At 51.9% G+C, this 17,766-nt stretch overlaps 7 protein-coding genes across 7 annotated transcripts; 4 read left to right on the plus strand and 3 right to left on the minus strand.

Annotated features, from left to right (window-relative positions):
* Positions 1 to 769: 769 nt before the first annotated feature.
* B0H65DRAFT_522867 (uncharacterized protein) lies at positions 770 to 2,871 on the minus strand. The gene is made up of 3 exons (XM_062828779.1): positions 2,495 to 2,871; positions 2,035 to 2,376; positions 770 to 1,970 (listed from the first exon to the last, which is right to left on the minus strand). The coding sequence occupies exons 1-3, from the start codon at positions 2,577 to 2,579 to the stop codon at positions 991 to 993; spliced, it is 1,407 nt and encodes a 468-aa protein (XP_062683263.1). The 5' UTR covers positions 2,580 to 2,871; the 3' UTR covers positions 770 to 990.
* A 302-nt stretch (positions 2,872 to 3,173) lies between these two features.
* B0H65DRAFT_588026 (argininosuccinate lyase) lies at positions 3,174 to 4,709 on the minus strand (the record flags this gene model as incomplete). Its single annotated transcript, XM_062830994.1, has 2 exons — positions 3,174 to 4,519; positions 4,655 to 4,709. 2 exons carry the CDS (start codon positions 4,707 to 4,709, stop codon positions 3,174 to 3,176), a joined length of 1,401 nt encoding a protein of 466 aa, XP_062683264.1.
* Positions 4,710 to 5,039: 330 nt separating this feature from the next.
* B0H65DRAFT_168246 (VPS4-associated protein 1) lies at positions 5,040 to 6,312 on the plus strand. The gene is made up of 4 exons (XM_062821331.1): positions 5,040 to 5,602; positions 5,680 to 5,747; positions 5,810 to 5,957; positions 6,015 to 6,312. Exons 1-3 carry the CDS (start codon positions 5,210 to 5,212, stop codon positions 5,922 to 5,924), a joined length of 576 nt encoding a protein of 191 aa, XP_062683265.1. The 5' UTR covers positions 5,040 to 5,209; the 3' UTR covers positions 5,925 to 5,957; positions 6,015 to 6,312.
* Positions 6,313 to 8,266: 1,954 nt separating this feature from the next.
* On the plus strand, positions 8,267 to 9,477 carry B0H65DRAFT_424774 (uncharacterized protein; the record flags this gene model as incomplete). The annotated part of the gene is made up of 4 exons (XM_062824530.1): positions 8,267 to 8,351; positions 8,412 to 9,077; positions 9,142 to 9,276; positions 9,344 to 9,477. 4 exons carry the CDS (start codon positions 8,267 to 8,269, stop codon positions 9,475 to 9,477), a joined length of 1,020 nt encoding a protein of 339 aa, XP_062683266.1.
* Positions 9,445 to 11,215, plus strand: B0H65DRAFT_168046 (Alpha/Beta hydrolase protein). Its single transcript, XM_062821329.1, has 2 exons — positions 9,445 to 9,986; positions 10,135 to 11,215. The coding sequence occupies exons 1-2, from the start codon at positions 9,829 to 9,831 to the stop codon at positions 11,063 to 11,065; spliced, it is 1,089 nt and encodes a 362-aa protein (XP_062683267.1). The 5' UTR covers positions 9,445 to 9,828; the 3' UTR covers positions 11,066 to 11,215.
* Positions 11,216 to 14,264: 3,049 nt separating this feature from the next.
* B0H65DRAFT_423369 (uncharacterized protein) lies at positions 14,265 to 14,850 on the plus strand (the record flags this gene model as incomplete). Its single annotated transcript, XM_062824449.1, has 2 exons — positions 14,265 to 14,625; positions 14,693 to 14,850. The coding sequence occupies 2 exons, from the start codon at positions 14,265 to 14,267 to the stop codon at positions 14,848 to 14,850; spliced, it is 519 nt and encodes a 172-aa protein (XP_062683268.1).
* A 1,076-nt stretch (positions 14,851 to 15,926) lies between these two features.
* B0H65DRAFT_168357 (uncharacterized protein) lies at positions 15,927 to 17,734 on the minus strand. The gene has a single exon (XM_062821332.1). It carries the CDS (start codon positions 17,271 to 17,273, stop codon positions 16,083 to 16,085), a length of 1,191 nt encoding a protein of 396 aa, XP_062683269.1. The 5' UTR covers positions 17,274 to 17,734; the 3' UTR covers positions 15,927 to 16,082.
* Positions 17,735 to 17,766: the final 32 nt, after the last annotated feature.

Below are 17,766 nucleotides of genomic sequence, written 5' to 3' on the forward strand. Positions count from 1 at the left end.
GGATATAATACTAGTAATGGAGGCTCCTAGTAATTTCTTTTCCCTATAAAAAAAAGTAGTAAAAGAGATAGGGTAGATAGAGTAGTTGGTTACTATATTAGCGATAATTTCACTATTGTAGTTACTTAAAGATTCGAGTTTATTGTCGTTAGTTTCCTCCTTAAAATTAGAGAGTTCGTTATTATTATTATATAGCGGTCCTTCCCGGTTAGCCGCCACAATAATCGAATTAATAATATTGCTACAGTAATGAAGTACACCCAATAAACATTATTATACATTCTACTAAGATATAGTGCTTCCCTTGCTTCCCCTTACGAAGGCGGTTAGTCGGACTTAGCGATGCTAAATAAAGAGGGTAAGCCTCTATAGTGGATACGAAAATGTGGACCTTATACGGTACGGTTATATCGCCACAGAGTGGAGGCACACTAAGAAGGTCACAAAATCCCTTAACTTTCATCTCTATAACGCTGCTCAGCGGGCACTCGATCAGGGCCTAGGGGTGGATGGATGGATGGCGTGATGGAGTCGTCAAACGGTGTCTACGAACAGTTGGTACCCTAACGGTGAGGACAAGGTGTAGGTATTGTAAACGGTGCAAGACTCGCCTTGTCAGGATATGACATGACAGGTTGGTGGGATACTGACTGCATCGGCGTCGGGATACCGAATTGGGACACGTCCGGCTTTCGATGCGATGATACTCGCTCTTGCTATTCTTTTCTCCTTCTCCAAGGAGATTCTGTTTAGACGAGCTGATTCATGTACTTGTCAAAGACCAATGAGCAAATCACATGCTTGTTGAAATCTTGTATGTGTTCAAAGACTCTGCAGACAGTATGCTATACCAGACTCTATCAGTCTTCAAGTAACGGCCGATTTGATGGCATTCGAACCAAGAGAACCTCTTTATGTTGGTTTCGTAATGAATTATCCTTTTGATAACACCTCCCAGAAAAAGACTAAAATGCTTGAAATCCAAGGTGGCTATTCTTCACCTTCCAATCCCTCGCCCATATCCTCATCGTCATCCTCATCACCCTCTCCTTCACCATCCCCCTCCTCCTCCTCCTCGGAACTCGACCCCGAGCCCTCACTATCCCCATCACTACCCGGATCATAATCCTCCTCCTCCTCATCCTCCTCATCCTGTAACCTCTGCTCCTCTTCCTTCTGCGCCCTCTCCAGCTCCGTCAACCCATCATCAGCCTCCCCATCCGCACCACCACCCTCGCCATCTTCCCCACCACCCGCAGCAGCCTTCTTCGCATTCTCCGCCAGCTGCTTTTTCGCCTTCCTCTGCTCCGCCATGCTACGATCCGCCAGCCCATGCCTCCTCACATAACTCTGGTCAATCCCTGCATAATCCTCCTGGTCCAGCATGCTGAACTCGATCTCCTGCCCTCCCTCTTCACTCCCCTCCACCCCTTCCAACTCCACCACAATATTGAAAGTCCGTTGCAACACGCTCGTATAACTAACCGCCACAATCTTGTCCAGCGGCAAAAAGAGCAACGGCTTCTTGAACCCCCACAGGATACCCGTCGGCAAGAAAAACAGAAAGCCGTCCTTGCTGCCGCGGAACGCCTTGACGTGCACCGCCTTCTCCTGCGGGCGGTACGCCTGGCGCGCCACCGAGTGGAACACCTTGGGGTCGGACGAGACCAGCTCGCACGCGTGGTTGCCGGCGCAGCGCAGCGATGTGGTCAAAGCCCAGTGGAAGAGCGTCGCGTAGCTGTCGGATACGGGGGCGGCGGCGGCGGCCGAGGGGCCCGTGATGGTGCCTGGCTTGGGCGCGGTAGAGGGGATGGTGAAGACGAGCGGCTCGAGCGGCGCTGTGGCTTGTTGGGTTTGCTGGTCGGCGGGCTGTTGGGACTTGGTTGTCGGTAGGTAGCTGTTGCGCGGTAGGAGGACGTAGTTATGTTGGACTTGGGACTTGTCGGGTACGGGGAGGTAGAAGGCGTGTTCTGTTCGTTTGGAAAGTTGTCAGTCAAAGAGTCATTCTCTGTTGGAATCGGTCGAAATACGAACCAATGTCTTTCCAGGGATACACGATGCCTTGTACAGGCACCGGAGAGCCTGAAGCGCGGGCGTAGAGAAAGTTCTTGGTGAAGCACAAGTCGTACTTCTTGCGCTGGGGCACGGAAATGGAGATATCCTTGATCTCTAGGAGTACTGGCTCGGCGGCGGCGGCGTCTGCACCGAGCACTGCCGCTTGTGAGCCCGCAATCGGGTGAGCTGCGCCATTGGAACCGGTTGTTTGTGCTTCGACACGTCTTCTCTTCGTCGCTGGCTCTTCGGATGTGCTGTTCGCTATCCTCTCGTACACAAAAGATGCGATGGTGTTGAAAAGATCGATGCGCGCGGGAGAGTCTAGATCAGACAAGGTGCCATCCAGGTTAGCCAACAGCTAAGGACAAAGCCATTGTATGAGATTGGTCGCGGACCGCCGACTACAAGTCTGGGTAGGTCGCAAGAAAGAGAAACACACCAGCAGCTTCTTGGATGCCCTTCAAAATGTCGGGTCGGCTCTGAAAGACGAGTCCCAGTGTCTGGGAGTCGAGCTTGGCTGCCATGGCAGCGGTTGTGTCGTGGTCTGAGTGCGGAAAAGTCCAATTTAGGGTGTCGTAGAAGGAGATGATTTGCGCAAAGTTCAACGGCTTTACTATGCGAAGCTCTGCAGAATCGGCGATGCAATGGCGAGAATAGGTTGTGTAGTGTGTCTGGCAGGAAGATGGATGTTTTCTAATATTCTGGGCATTCGGATTGGTGTTCGTCACGTCAGCTTTTGACGCGTAAATGACTTGCTCTCTTCCCTGCAGGCGGGTGTAACTTCAGCCGCTACAAGGGTTAGGGTACACGGCTTCATCATTATTTGTGATGCCAATCTTCTCTAGATTGTAACCGGTCAGGCTCGGGGACGATCAGGAGTTTAAACGCCAAAGAGATGGTTTTAAATTGTATAACCAACGTTTTATGCCCAAAAGTATAGCGCATCTCAATCCCACGCTACAAGTTGCTGGTATGTCAAGACCCATACACCCATAACGCTTCATATGTCCCAGTTCATAGCTATTGTACATCGTAAAACCACAGCATCTTGTCCGGCTGCGTGCAAAACTCCATTAGATCCCTCATAAACGTCATACCCAGCTGCCCAGACTCATCATCTAGGCAATCATGGACTTGAGAACCTGGATTTGCTCCTGGACGCAAGCCTTGCTGGTGCCGCCCTTGGCAGAGCGCATTTCAACGCTCTTCTCATAGTCGAACACCTTGGAAATATCCTCCTCGAAGCGGGCATCGATACCCTTAAGCTGCTCATATGAGAGCTTGTCCATGGGAATACCGGTCTGTTCCGAGAGGGCAACGCAGCGGCCAGAGATGTGGTGAGTCTCGCGGAAAGGAACACCCTTGCGGACCAGGTAGTCAGCAAGGTCAGTGGCGAGCATGAAGGGGTCAAGGGACTCCTTCATCTTCTCGGGCTGGATGCTGAGGGTAGCCAAGACACCGTTGGCAATCTGGATGCTGTCGGAAACAGTCTTGACGTGGTCGAGCATGGGCTCCCAGCTCTCCTGGAGATCCTTGTTGTAAGTGCTGGGAATGCCCTTCTGGGTCATCATGAAGCCAGCCATGTGACCGAAAGCTCTTCCGGCCTTGCCCCTAAGCAGCTCGAGACTGTCGGGGTTCTTCTTCTGGGGCATCAGCGAGCTGCCGGTAGAGTAGGCATCCGCCAACCTGACGAAACCGAACTCGCTAGTAGAGTAGATGATGAGATCCTCGGACCAGCGAGAGATGTGCTGCATCAACATGGCGCCCCACTGGAGGGTCTCGGCAACAAAGTCGCGATCGGCGACAGCGCCCATGGAGTTCCAGAGGAGGCCGTCGAAGCCAAGCTCCTTGGACATCATCTCACGATCAATGCCAAAAGGGTTACCGGCGAGCGCACCGCAACCAAGAGCGCTGCGGTTGACGCGCTTGATAACCTCGCGCAGGCGCTCGAGATCGCTAGCGAAAGCGAAACCGTACGAGAGCATCCAGTGGCTCCAACGGACAGGCTGAGCGCGCTGCAAGTGGGTGTATCCGGGCATGATGACATCGATCTCCTGCTCGGCGCGGGCAGCAGTGACGTTCAGGAAGTCCTGGAGGTGCTTCTCGATCTTGCCAAGCTCGTCGCGGAGCCACATGCGCATGTCGGTAGCGACCTGCTCGTTACGGGAGCGACCGGTGTGAAGCTTGCCAGCAACATCCTTTCCGATGATCTCGCCGAGACGACGCTCATTGGCAGTGTGGATATCCTCGTCGACACTGGGGACGATCTTGAAGGTACCGTCCTCCCACTCCTTCTTGACAGCCAGGAGACCCTGCTCCAGCTTGCTGAACTCGTCCTGGGTGATAATGCCAGCCTTGGCGTTGGCGCGCGCAAAGGCAATACTGCCGGTGATGTCCTGGGCGAAGAGGGCACGGTCGAAGTGGATGGACTCGTTGTACTGGACCATGAGGGGGTCGAGGCCGCCTGCGAGCGAAGATTAGCCCATGACCTGCACCATTGTCTCGGGTCCGCCCAATGCGACCACAACAGCTTGATGAAGCTGCTGCTGTGTAGGACCCAGAGAGAAAAAGAGAAGAGAATAGAGCTGTCGGGGCATACCGGTAAAGCGACCTCCCCAGAGCATGTTCTCGGTGGGCTTGGCCTGTCCACTCATGGTTGCGCGACTTTGGACCGAATCGTGGCTGTCAATTGGGATGAGGAGAAGACTGGAGAAAAAAGAGCAATTGAGAAAAAAGAGCAACAAACGACAACATAAAAAAAGGTTTGTCAACAGTCACAGCTGGAAGGTACGTCGGGTTTGTACCCGCCGAATATCGCAGGATGACTCAAGAGGGGAGCTCTTTCACTGGACCGGTACCTTCCGACAGCGATAACGCCCACTGAAGCTCCCGCATCAGCCCTACGGCGCGAGGCACAGGGGCCACGGCAACGGGCCTAGCGCGATTGAAAGCTTCCCCGCGGTGGAGCGGGAGAGCTGTGTGTGACTCGGGATTGGAGCTCCATCTTATCACCGATGCACTTTTTACCCTAACCCCCGACTAGCCCAGTCCCCTGTTGAGTGCTGAGTGGAAGTTGAGCCCCGCGTCACTATCAGCCGTCCATGTCAACTGCCTTGTCGACTCAATCATCATTATCCGTTGCTAGCAAGCGAGCATGTCGAGCATGTCATTTCCAAACCTTTATACACACCGCAAGGTGGCCGAGACCAAAGCAAAGTCATGCGACATCTGCTACCGGCTCAGCACCAGCGTCCTCATCACCCCAGACAACAAGGATTTCTTTTATATCTGTCTAAGTCATCTCAAGGAGCCAGCATACTGCACGCCAAAGATTGACACCGAAGCTATTGAGGCCCGGAAGAAAAAGGAACTAGAGGAAGAGGTTGAGAGGGTGAAGAAAGAGTACGAGGAGAAGCAGAAGAAAAAGAAGGAGAAGGGGAAGGAGGCGGAGAAGGAGAAAGAGAAGGATAAGAAAGATGATGAAAAGAGCAAAGACAAAGACGAAAAGAAGGAGGAGAAAGACCAGGAAAAATCCAAGGACTCTAGGGTTTGTACACCATACAGCCTCCTATCGCCAGCCAGTGTGTTCTGCCGTCTCATACTTACCGGGTGACATTATCGCAGAGCACAAGTAGAGAAGGGACCAAATCGCCTCCCGTGGAAGAAGAGCCAAGGATATTTGAACTCAAGCCGTTCGTTGTCTTCTCCCTCGCCCGAAACTGCTCAGTACATCTCACTAATCCGCTCATCACAGTACCTTCTACCAACAACGCCTGTTGAAGAAGAGGCAGGCTGAGATTGCAAAGCGCAACCGCGAAAGACTGCAAGATCCAACCTTCTTTCCCTCGGTTCCCAAGAACCTTCCATGATCACATCCTCTCACATTGCCAGATCCGCTTAAGGTATGTGGCCCCTGAACCGCCAAATCGTGGATCATCTTGTTGACAATGGCTGTTCAGACGGACAGACATCCTTTGTCGATACCCATTGGCCCTTGTTCTCGAACTATTTTCTAGTATCAAGCAGCATGAACACCAAACTTACCACTCTCAAAGTCGCACCACAATGAACCATACAGAAAGATTACAATACGTTACAACGAGCCGAATGGGTCCGTTTTGGGACAAGAAACAACAAAGTCCATCTGCATCTGCACTGCCGTGCTTCACCACGCCTATGATATTACACTAGACTGTCTCGCAAGGTTGACCTCGATCAAGCTAGCGGAATCAGCCCTGCAATGGATGACGGCATGCCATGGTCAATGACCCAGCGGTGTCTGTGGTGGGTTGTACAACGATTCACAATCCCATACTCGGAAATCTTTCTCACCAACGTATGACAACCCTGGACCACCTATTCACGGTTTATACGACCAGTCAGTTTCGGTTCCATTCTCACCACTATATCCTGCCTACAACCGTGGTCTCCCTCCAGCCGCGCCCATGTACCCTCGTTGAGCTGCCGATCCCTCGCTTGCAATAACAGGACGGGGACAGATAGAGGATACTTGACCGTCTACATGTCCTATTCCCATGATTTGTTGTTCTCCGGTGGACTGTGTGCTGTGCTGTGCCGTTGCCAGGCATGAAGACAACCCTTGGCTCTCATCTGATTGCCGTTCACTCAGTGTATGGTTCGTTCGGTCTTCCGCTGCGCCGCTTTATTGCAGTTGCTGACAGACATGAAGTGTCCTTACATGCGGAATGGGCAATCCTTTCCCGTCCGTAGATCGGTGGCAGGGTCACGGGTGGTATTGGAGCGGCACCGATTACGGGAAGCTGCCCTGTCGAGTCCGTTGGCTATGTTTGGGTACAATTTGGGAGCGGGCACTTCGGCTGGGAAGGGGTAGCCAGGAAGCCCGTGAGCCAGCCATGCCCCGTAGAAGACCAGTGAGAGGAAGATAGGAAGACAACTGATCCAGAGGTTGGACCATATTCTTCATGCCAACATGCTTCATAGTCTGTCACTGATTCGTGTATGTAGGCTCCTTCTCGTATCGTATTACCCACGCTCGAAGATGTTGGCAGATTGCCGTCCGAACTTCTTCGGAGTCACTCAGTTGACGTCCGATGAATGATGTGATCGTCATGGAAGCGAGAGAATAGTAACTTGGGAGCGCCATCTCATCCGTCAGCCATTGATACAGTCGCTAGAATGACCGAGTTAGGCCAGCGGCAGCTTCATATCGCAGCCACAGTCTTGCGGCCGTCTTTATGGTTGCAGAACTAGTGCTTACATTCTCGTTATAAGGCTGGCTGATGATATGATAACACATGGTTCTGACGACGGCAAGGCGGACAGTCATACAACCAACAACTGGTGTACCAAAGAGGCCGTTGCCCATTACGATGTTAGGTTTATTACCGTCGAGGGTAAGCTCTATGGTGCGACCCGTGTCATGAAAACAGTGTGTACTTCATGGAGAGCGGACTGATGCATGTAAGATTGCACTTACTTGCGGCCCTAAGGTATTCGGGTAATCACTGAAGCGGCCGCACTGGAAGCCGAGACGGAACTGAAGTCGAAGTGGAAAACGGATGGAAGCCGTCTACCGAGAAAGGACAAGGGGTGAGTCTAACTAGTACCACCAGTATGATGGATATCCATTTCCTGTCAGTCTTACCCGTTTATTACGATACAGCTAGGTCAAGGCAGGTAGGACTGATGCTGACGGTAAGCCACACATACCAGTCACTCACATTACCGCTCTGTTAAATCAGACACTTGAGATTATGTTTATCTTAACCAGCTTCCCCAACCCTAAAGTCTTCTTCAACGCGCAGCCAGACAACAAATTTCACTTCAGTCCTCCTCGTCGTGTTGAAGAACATCTGTGATTACTTCACCACTGCTCACAGGTAACAGGCAAACTCACCATGGACCGGACGATTAACTTTGATCTCACAACGGGCACGAAGCTGCTTAAGCGCAACCAAATCTGGTGATTACTGTCACTTGAACGATTCCAATGACCCGTCAAAACAGAATGGACAAAGAAGGCGGGAATCTATTATCCCGGCTCGATGAATTGCCGGTAGCAATGAGGGGTTGACGACTTCATCCGGTGCCTCGTCCATCGAATGTTACATAGTGTCAACCCCTCGCTCCCATCGTGATTGAACTTCTCGAGGACTTGACGGAATCTCCATCCCCTGAGCGGCAAATCCACGATCATCGTCAATCGCGTCAGTCAACATCCAGTCCCAAAATGACCTCCCATCCGGAGTTCAATGAGCGGACAACAGGCACCGAGGTCGCGAGTGTGTTTGCTGATCAGATTCGAGGAAGGACAAGTAAACAGTTCCCATCCCGGAGTTCTCATGATATCATCGAAACTGACAGTCCCTCGCCAGTCCTCGTCACAGGCGTCAGTCCAAAAGGAATCGGGGCTGCCACAGCCTTTGCCTTCGCATCGCAAGCGCCTGACCTCCTGATCCTCGCATCACGCACCAAATCCAAGCTTGAAGCAGTTGGAGACCAAATCCGCAACAAGTTTCCCGATACGAGAGTGGATCTGGTTACCTTGGATCTCAGCTCCCAGAAAGCCATTCGTGAAGCAGTGGCAGAAATCACAACCTTGACCGACAAACTTGACATACTAGTCAACAATGCCGCCATCAACGCTACTACTCGCCAGGCCACACCCGAAGGTCTCGAAATGACTTTTGGCACCAACCACATCGGCACCTTCCTGTTTACCAACCTGCTCCTGCCGCCACTGCGGAACGCGGCCAAGGCTAACCCATCACCGGGTGCAACGCGCATCATCAGTCTTGCCAGTGCTGGACATGGGCTATCTCCCATCCGATTCAGCGATTACAACTTCGAGCCGAAAGAGGTCCCGCCCGAGGAGGATCATTTCAAGCCTTTGCCTGGTTCCTTTGCCAGGTGTACCGAGGATGGGTACAACGGCATGGTCACGTATGGGCAGTCGAAGACGGCTAACATTCTGTTTACGCTGTATTTGCAGAAACATTTGGATGGCCAGGGGATTATGGCTTATACGCTTCATCCTGGAAGTATGTTCAGCTACACAACTCATAAATTCACAAACTACAACTTACTAATCATTGTCTTTTACAGCCATTGACACGGAACTGGGCAGGGACCAAGACCCCGATATCCAAGCTCAATTCAAAAAGATGGGGCTGTACTGGAAGTCCCAAGATCAGGGCTGTTCGACAACTCTGGTCGCGGCGCTGGATCCAGCATTGAGTGGTAAGTTTTTTTGTTCTTCAGACTGGGATGGGGTAAAGTGCGTTTGTTGACTACAAAATCGATCCAGAAACCAAAGGATTATATTTGGTGGATTGTCAGATCTCGGACCCATACGAGCACGCCAAAGATGCGGTGGCCGCGGGAAAACTATGGAAGCTCAGTGAGGATATTATTGGGGAGAAGTTCAGTCTGGAGGACTAATCGGTGGGTGAGGTTGTGTGTCTCGAGCTAGGGACATCAACATTCGAAGATATCAGAGAGAGCGTATAATCAAGAATAAGTCTCTTGGAAGATCTTGCGCAAGCTGATGTTGAGGTTTGTTTTCGTGGGTGAAACCCATTTCAGTGTGAAGGTGAAGCTGGTGGATGTAAGTCTTGGCTACCCGTCATTCAGGATCTACACAGTACGGTGAGATCACGGTAAGCCGAGGTTCCCCTCTCGACCCACACGTTGACGGCTGACACTTGGTCCTACATAAGAAGACGTCTCACCCCTATTCAATAACCGTCGACTCATAAAATAGCATCATCAACTACAAGTCAACCGTCCACAATGGCCGAGCCTCTCGAAACCCGCAATTTCTTCCCCGCTCTGCAGCGGAACGTGACGCCCACTGCTTCCGGCTCGGAAGTGGTCAGCTACACCTCTGACCTGGGCAACGGCGGTCCCATCTTGACTCTGATTCACGGATATCCTCAATCCGCATTCATGTAAATACTTACTAGTCACCCTACCACTGACCCTGATCCTGACGATGATTTAATATGACCTTCCTTACCTACCATTCACCATGATTGATGGTTTCAGTGGTTTCAGTCCATCCCATAATCCCAGCCAACGTAGCTAACTTTCTCACAGCTGGCGCCACCTCGTCCCCCTCCTCCAACCCAAAGTCTCCCTCTTCATCCCCGAACTCCCCGGCTACGGCATCAGCACCCCCATCTCCGCCGGAACAGGGGACCACACCAAGCGCGCCGTCGGCCGGGCCTTGCTCGATGCTCTTTCCCAGGTTTTCGGCACCAACACCTCGTCGTCGTCATCGTCACCCCGACCAATAATCCTAGCCGGCCACGACCGCGGCGCCCGCATCTGCCACCGTCTCGCCGTCGACGCCTCCCCCTCCTCCCACCCCGAAAACAACAACTTTTTTTCGGCTCTCAACCTGTCTGTGCAGGGGGTCATCATGCTCGACATCCTCCCCACCAAATCCCAATGGGACTTGTTCTCCTCCCCCTCCGTTTCTCAGGGCTACTTCCACTGGCCCTTGCTAGCCAACGTCGAGCTAGCCGTGCCCATGATCCAAGCATTCGGGGTGGGCAACTGGGTGCGCGGTGGGCATTTACGGTTGGCTGGCTCAGCTACCGACAGCACGGCAAGAATCATGAGCGATGATGCTGTCGAAGTGCATGTCAAGTTGTTTGAAAGGGAGGGAACGGTGAGGTGGACTTGTGAGGATTATAAAGCTGGTGCGCAAAGGGAGGTGGATGAGCAGGTGGAAGACCTAAAAGAGGGAAGGAGGGTGGAGGTTGATGCGCTGGTGATGTTTAGTAGGGAGAAGTTGGGGCGGGGTGGGGGGTTGGATGTTGAGGGGGTTTGGAGGGGGACTGTCACTGTCGATGGCAAGCAGGGGGGCAAGGAGGAGTGTAAGGTGGGGGATAAGTGGGTGGGGGATGGGATGGAACTGGAGGTGGTGGGTGTTGAAGGCGGGAGGGGACATTATTTGCCGGAGGAGGCGTATGATGTGGTTGGGGAGAGGGTGGTGAGGTTTTTGGAAAAGCTTGGGTTGTAGGTGGATGAGGTGACGGAAGGGATTTGAAGATGGGGGATTGGATTTGAGCGGAAGTTGATGAGAGTGGTGGTGATGGGAGTCGAGCGGGGAAGTGGAATTCATTCAGTTTGTGAGGTGCGCGCGTGCGTGAGGGCATTCCGAGTTTTGGGCGAGGCGAGCATTTGACCATTGGAGCTTGTTGTCGTCGATGAAAGATCACGGTTACTTTGAAACGGAGTTTGGAATACTCCGCCATTTTGATCCGCACTGCAGATAAGGTTTCCGGAATCCGGCATGATGGTCGAATTCCCCGCTTTCAGATGATTCACATGCTTGATGCGGAGGAGGAGATTGGATATCCAAGTAGGCTACAGAAAAGAAGGAGATCAGACCACTTACACGACAATTATGGCCCCGGTAAAAACCGCTTTGCTCCGTATCACTGGCTTGAGACTGGCTATATTAACAAAATAAGATGTTATTTTACTTGTCGCGTCTATTGAAGGCGCGAAGTCCGCCCTGGACTTGGATTGTGAGCAAGTGTTTATGGCTCTGGTGTTTGGTGTTTGACAATTTTTGTACAGAGCCCCTCTTGGGCATGGTGCGTGGGGTTGGAGTCATCGATTGCAGTGATTGATCGACGGCTTCAAAAGGCAATAGAGGGGCACATGATGGGAGTTGCTTATTCCGCTTACAAAACAGGGGTCAGACAGTCCGTGCCAGCCCGGCACCAGCTACAAGTTCAATTTCCAACTTTCAAATTTCAAACCTTCGCATTCCACCCACCGCAACCCGATATAGAGCAAAGCAGTGCAAAAAGCCGGCTACTGGGCCAGCTGCGTTTCGTGGATGCGTTTCCGTTCTTTCAGCGTTGATATTGCTCGAGATACTTGCGGTTCGACTGGAACCTGGACTTGGCGAGAAAAGGTGGAAGAAAGCGCCAAGACTGTAAGCGCGATAATCGACACCACATGATGCCGTGAAATGCAGTACTGTTACAGCCCTAAAAACTGACCCGCCCCAAGTGCCGAGCGCATTGATTACAGAGATCGCAATCTGAGTCAAGATCACAAACCTTTCTTCTCCATTTGTTGACTTGATCTTGGGTTTTGGGGCGTGTTCCAAATATCGATGGTTGATCCGCCAGTTGATCCAGTTGTTGATCCGAGTACAAAGCCAAAATCTGCAGCTCGATTGTACCCTGTGCCAAGACCTTCTTGGCGCTACCAGGGTGGGAACTTTGAGCCCAATTTGGTCGAATTTTGAAGGTATTCAGAAATGAACAAAAAGAGCTGCGTTCGATAGCGATGAGTTCAAAGTATCAGCGATTGAAATTTCTAAGAGGTGCAATGAAAGTTGGAGGAGACATCATCGATCAACTGCAAAAAAGCTGAGATTCTCAGCTTTTTTGGATCAACGAGCGAAGAAGCGATGCATCCAATCAGAAGACTTCATGCAGGCTGATGCAGGCTGAAAAGCCACGGACAAGGGGGTAGCAGGGCCCCCTTACTAGCGTGGTACGTGCCAAGCTCCTGAACGTCTTCTTTGAGCCATATGCAGTGTGATCAACTGCATATTTACTGCATATCAACCGCAGGGGTCGATTTGTATGGGCTCTGGATCAACGTTGGAAAATTTGGAACGCGCCCTTGAATCCCTTTGAATGTTTGGATGTTTGTGGACTTTCAGCGGAGAGTCCCGCCACTTGCTAAAGGCACACCGAGGATTGGGTATACTAATATCGCCATTTAGAAGTGGGACGGACGCAAGCGAGCAAACGAAAATCTTGATCGGGAGGGTCGCTTGTGACTCTTCACCGAAAAATATAAGTTCCGAAGCTTTTCCGACTGCAACAATGCAAAGCTTGAACTCTCACAGGTCGAGATCTGCGCGCCCTGACAAAAAACACCCCGGCCGGAAACGAACCGGACGACAGAGATGGGATGATGCCGCCATCATGCCCCGCTCCGCCATCCCTGCCGTGGATCAGACTGGTCGTCTGGTCGTCAACGTCGACGCATCCAGATCAAGGCGATGCATGTACCAGACCAGAAATCATCATGCGATATCTTTTTCAGGATGAAGATGATGGGCGGTCAAGACACTAAACTGTGTCATGGGAGCAACACGCCATCAGAGTTGCAGAAGTCAACGTCACCGTCGCCATGTACCGCTCGCAGGTCGGCACTCGGGCATCACCGCTATAACGGCAGTGTCTACATCCCTGCTGATAAATAGTGATGATAAGGCGACTAAAAGCGAGTAAAGCGAGGAAAAGGTTGTCGATGGTTTGTGGTGGTGAGGGTCGTTGATCGGATGCCGCAACCGATCGCGGCTATTGGTCAGTTGGCTGCCCGATTGCCCCCTGTTTGTGAGCTAAGAAAAAGAAAAGAAAAAGTTTCACGGTTTGATCACTGTCAAAGCAGGGCGCAGGGCTACCCAAGGAGAGCAAAACGATGAGAAAGATCCAAGCGGAAAGGGGATGATGGCCTTTTCCACCCTCGTCAACACTCAGTCACTGTCAGCAAAAAGCGCCGGCCGTGGTCGGCACAGTTGGGTCCATGATTCCATCTACATGACACAAGTCACGGTTGACTAGAGCAGCCAACAAGGTGCTCCAAACAAACATCGATGCCAACATCCGCTGCGTATTGTACCCCTTGGCATCACCTTGACAACTTGACCATCCGGATCACCCACCCACCTCCGCTCCTCGCTCAAGGGTGATGGATCTCCGAGGCGGCATGAACAAAGCTAGCAACGCCGCCTCAGGGACCCATTGGAGATCAAGCTCTCGTTTGCCTTTTTTTCAAGACCCCTGATGCCGATCCGGTCCCAGTGGACAAGGTGACAGCTCAGTTCGAGTAGGTATCCCCCATGTCAGGCAGTCTCGGACTTCATGCAAACTCTCACGACAAACTTTTTTTTCTTATCTCCGCGGTTGGTTCATAAAATGGTCTTCGGCCCTCGTTTTCGGCCCTGTTATCTCATCTTCCCATTTTCTCTCTTTGTCACCAGTTTTCGTCACCCAGCCATCTACGCACTCGTCAAAGCAGATCGCCTCCACCTCCCAAAAATAATCTCAACCAACGGCTCTAGCCGCACGAGTAACCAACTGCCGATCCACCAACCAACTGTATCGTCAATATACATACATCCATTTTCTATATCAACAACCCATCTTCGCCTTCATCTCGACGAGGCTCGATCATCTCAAGTCATGTCAGACCTACCCGGCTCCCTCAGAACTCGCCAAAAGTCTTTCCTCCGAAGCATTTGCACTCGACAAAGTTACAGCCGTGCATCATCATCACCAGCTTACAACGAGGACGCCATAACTCCGTGCCCGGTCGAATCATCTCACGACGACGGACACACACCGCTCTCCAGATCATCCTCATCAAGCTCACTACGAAGCACAAGATCCTTGAGATCCAGCATCGAAGACATGAGAGACTACAACGACATCGACACCCAGCTCCTCTGGCGGCGTATGCTTGCCATTCATCGCACCTTCGGCTGCTATAACTCGACACGGATGAACATTGCGATTGAGATGGGCGAGCAGAACGCTTCTGTCCGTACGTATTATTATACTCTTGAAAACCCCCGGACTCATGAACAGATATAGTCTAACACCGGTTTTAGCGTCACGAGTATGTCTGGACTTGCTCAATGACAGCATTGACAAACTCCCCAGCGACATCAAGCAGCGAATCGAAGACTTTCTCGCATGCGAAGATGTCTCTAGGTCGTCAGCGTCTTGCAAGAGGAAATGGAGTTGGAGGCATCTTTTGCATGCTTGATTCTTCTTTTCGGGCTACCAACTAGGGTCGGACCCGAGATCTCACTTTCGGGGTCTGTGTTCGTTCCTTTGTTGAAATTTTGGGTTGGGCCGGTTGGTTGGTTAGTTGGTCGGTCGGACTTTTTTTTTGCTTTCATGGTATATACCCCTTTTAGAGAAACGCGGGATGCACGGGAATGGCGCAAAACGGTGGCTTTTTTTTCAGACGCGTCATGTTGGAGGTTGGGGCTGGTTGGTCGGAAGTTTGCGGGAAAGGGCTTTCTTTCTGCTTGCGGGAAAGGGTCGTCAAAGAAAGTTCACGAGCATTAGATCAGGATTTTGAGGGGGAATACGAATGCACCGAAGTTGTGCCTGTCTGTCTTTGTTCAACGGGTGCTTTACGATAACCTACTTCGAAACCGATCACTATTTTCGATCTCAAAAAAAAAGCAAACCACAAGTGTCATTGCCAAGCGAGTTGTGGTTGGTCCTATACACATATAGCTGTTATCCCAATTTCGTGGCGTTTAATAGTTCTCAGCTAGCTGTGTGACAGCAAAGACCAAAATAACTGAACACGAGATGTTTAGGCCCCCAACAACAAGTCCAGAAGCAATCCAGAAAGCGATCGATGGTATTGGTGGTCAAGTCGAGCTAAAACATCCCTCATTCTATCTTCTTTTCGACCAACGTAAAATTCTGGAACCATCGTTTCCAATCTCCAACCAACTCGAACTCGATCCCGACCTCCAACAAAAACCAAAACTTAACGTGGAAAAGCGTCCTACTGCAACCAGCCGAAAGAGGTTGTGTTTCGCATTGCCGTCAAACCCAACGGTCGTGTTTGGTGCCATTCTCGGCTTTCCCCGATTCGTAACGAAGCAATCCAAACAGGTACCAACGCCAACAACGGCGACTCATGGGCCCCTGATCCAGGCATGAAAACTCCCTTGAAAAGAAAACCAACCCACAGTTCAAACCCCCCAGGATCGATCAAATAGCATACACAGTAAATAACCCACCCATTAGAACCGCCTTTTGTTTGTTATGCTCCATTCCCATTATCCTTCCTTGTCCACCCAGGGGCAGTCAAGTCAGTCTCCGATCTGACTCCGACGAACGTCTCCGACCCCCATCCATTCCTCCCATTTTCCTTGCCATTTTCCTGCCATTTTCCTCCCACCTCCCATCACCACCTGCCATCATCACCCCCCCTTCTGTCCCCGAATACAACCATCCCCAATTCAACCCAACTCACGTCGCAATCTTGGGACTATCCTCATAATAACTCCTCACACCACCCTCCTCCCTGGGCACCTCCCTCCCCCCTCTCCTCACCACCTTCTTCCCAAACCTCTCCCTCGCCCCCTCCGCCGTCCGAACCGCCACACAATAATTCTCCCCCGTCGAGGCGACTGCATGAACAAGCACATCTTCTCCAAACGGCCAAATTTGCTGCCCTTCTTCGTTGTCTTCTTCTTCTTCTTTGCTTAAAGTCGGGAGAGAGCGCGGTGTTTGTTGTTCATCATACTGCACAAACATGCCCGAATCCTTTTTGGAGTCGAGCCAGCGCCGAGCAAAGTCGATGGCGTCGCTCTTGTGCGGGAAACAAGCCTCGATCTCGCAGGCTTGGAAGAGCCGGGTGATGGAGGAGCGGCGACGGGGGCGCGTGGTGGGCTCGGGTTGGCCTGGGGCGAGGGCTTGGTTGTAGTCGGTTTTGGTTTGGATTACGTAGGAGAGTTCGGTGTCGGAGGGTTCGGCCTCTTCCTCTTTCTCGAGTGGCTGCTTTGATTTGGATTTGGGGGAGGTAGTGGAGGTGGGTTTGGTGGACTTGGACTTGGTAGGAAGCACCGGAGTATTCCCATACACGGCCCCTCCCGAAGCAAGATGCTCCGTGTTAGGCGTCTCGACGACGCCAAGGAGAAACTCCTGGCCGCCACGCGCCTTGGCGTAGACTAGGACTTCATCGCCGTAGGGCCAGATGGGAGGGCCGCCGGTGTCGGTGTCGGAGGCGGCGCCTGTGTCTGTAGAGTAACCACTTTCGTATGCCCCCGAGTTTTCCGCCGCAACTTTCGCTGCTGCTGTTGTCGGTTTGGGTGTTGTTGCGGGTGCCGCGGCTGTTGCTGCTACTGGTGCTGCTGTTGTCGGTGGTTGCCCCTCAAGAGGCATGCCGAAGCTCTCGCGGGTGGCGTAGATGCTAAAGTCGTAGGGTTGGTAGTTAAGGGATCGGAGGGCATCGTGGTAGGCAAAGGCCTTGGCGGCGTCTAAGGTGGTGTGCGTGCCGAGGACGTGCAGGTTGTTGATGGCGCCGGAGGTGGTGGCGTGGTGGTCGATTACGGTCAGGGTCGTGTGGTAGAGGTTCTCGGGAACCACACCGGCACCTTGACCGGCGGGTTTTGTTGATGGAGAGGGGACGGCGGCGTTGGCCTTTTGTTGCCCGGCCATGGTGATAATGTGTGTAGGATGATTTTCGATTCGGTGGTTCCTTAATGACCGTGTTTCAGCAGGTTATACACGTTCGGGCAATGATAATGATGGAATATGCTGACAATGTGGTGCTGTTGGAGGAAAATACCTGGCCTGGGCGTTCTTCCTTTCCACCGGATTTTTATCTGCTGGCAAGCGGCGATATGGATGGGTTCTGAAGGCGGTTCGAATAGCAGTTCCGTGATGCGGCGAAGGACGTACCTGTATGTCTCGTAGCAAACGCTCAAGCGTTTGGGATTTCGGTGTCTCTCCAGTCTGATCACTAGGAAGTAATCGGGTCACTGAACAGATACTAGACAGGATTGAGGTTGGCAACTATCGTTGGAAACAAACAGTCCCAATCATGAGCTGTAGTCCTCGTGATTTTTTTGAAACAGTCGAGTTAGATACCACGTCGACCGTTGATATGGGGAGTATTCTGTGTTTTAAGCTCGGTGATGAACGGGCGGTG

Source organism: Neurospora tetraspora (assembly GCF_033439725.1).
Source record: "Neurospora tetraspora strain CBS 560.94 chromosome Unknown B0H65scaffold_3, whole genome shotgun sequence".
Lineage (NCBI taxonomy): Eukaryota > Fungi > Ascomycota > Sordariomycetes > Sordariales > Sordariaceae > Neurospora > Neurospora tetraspora.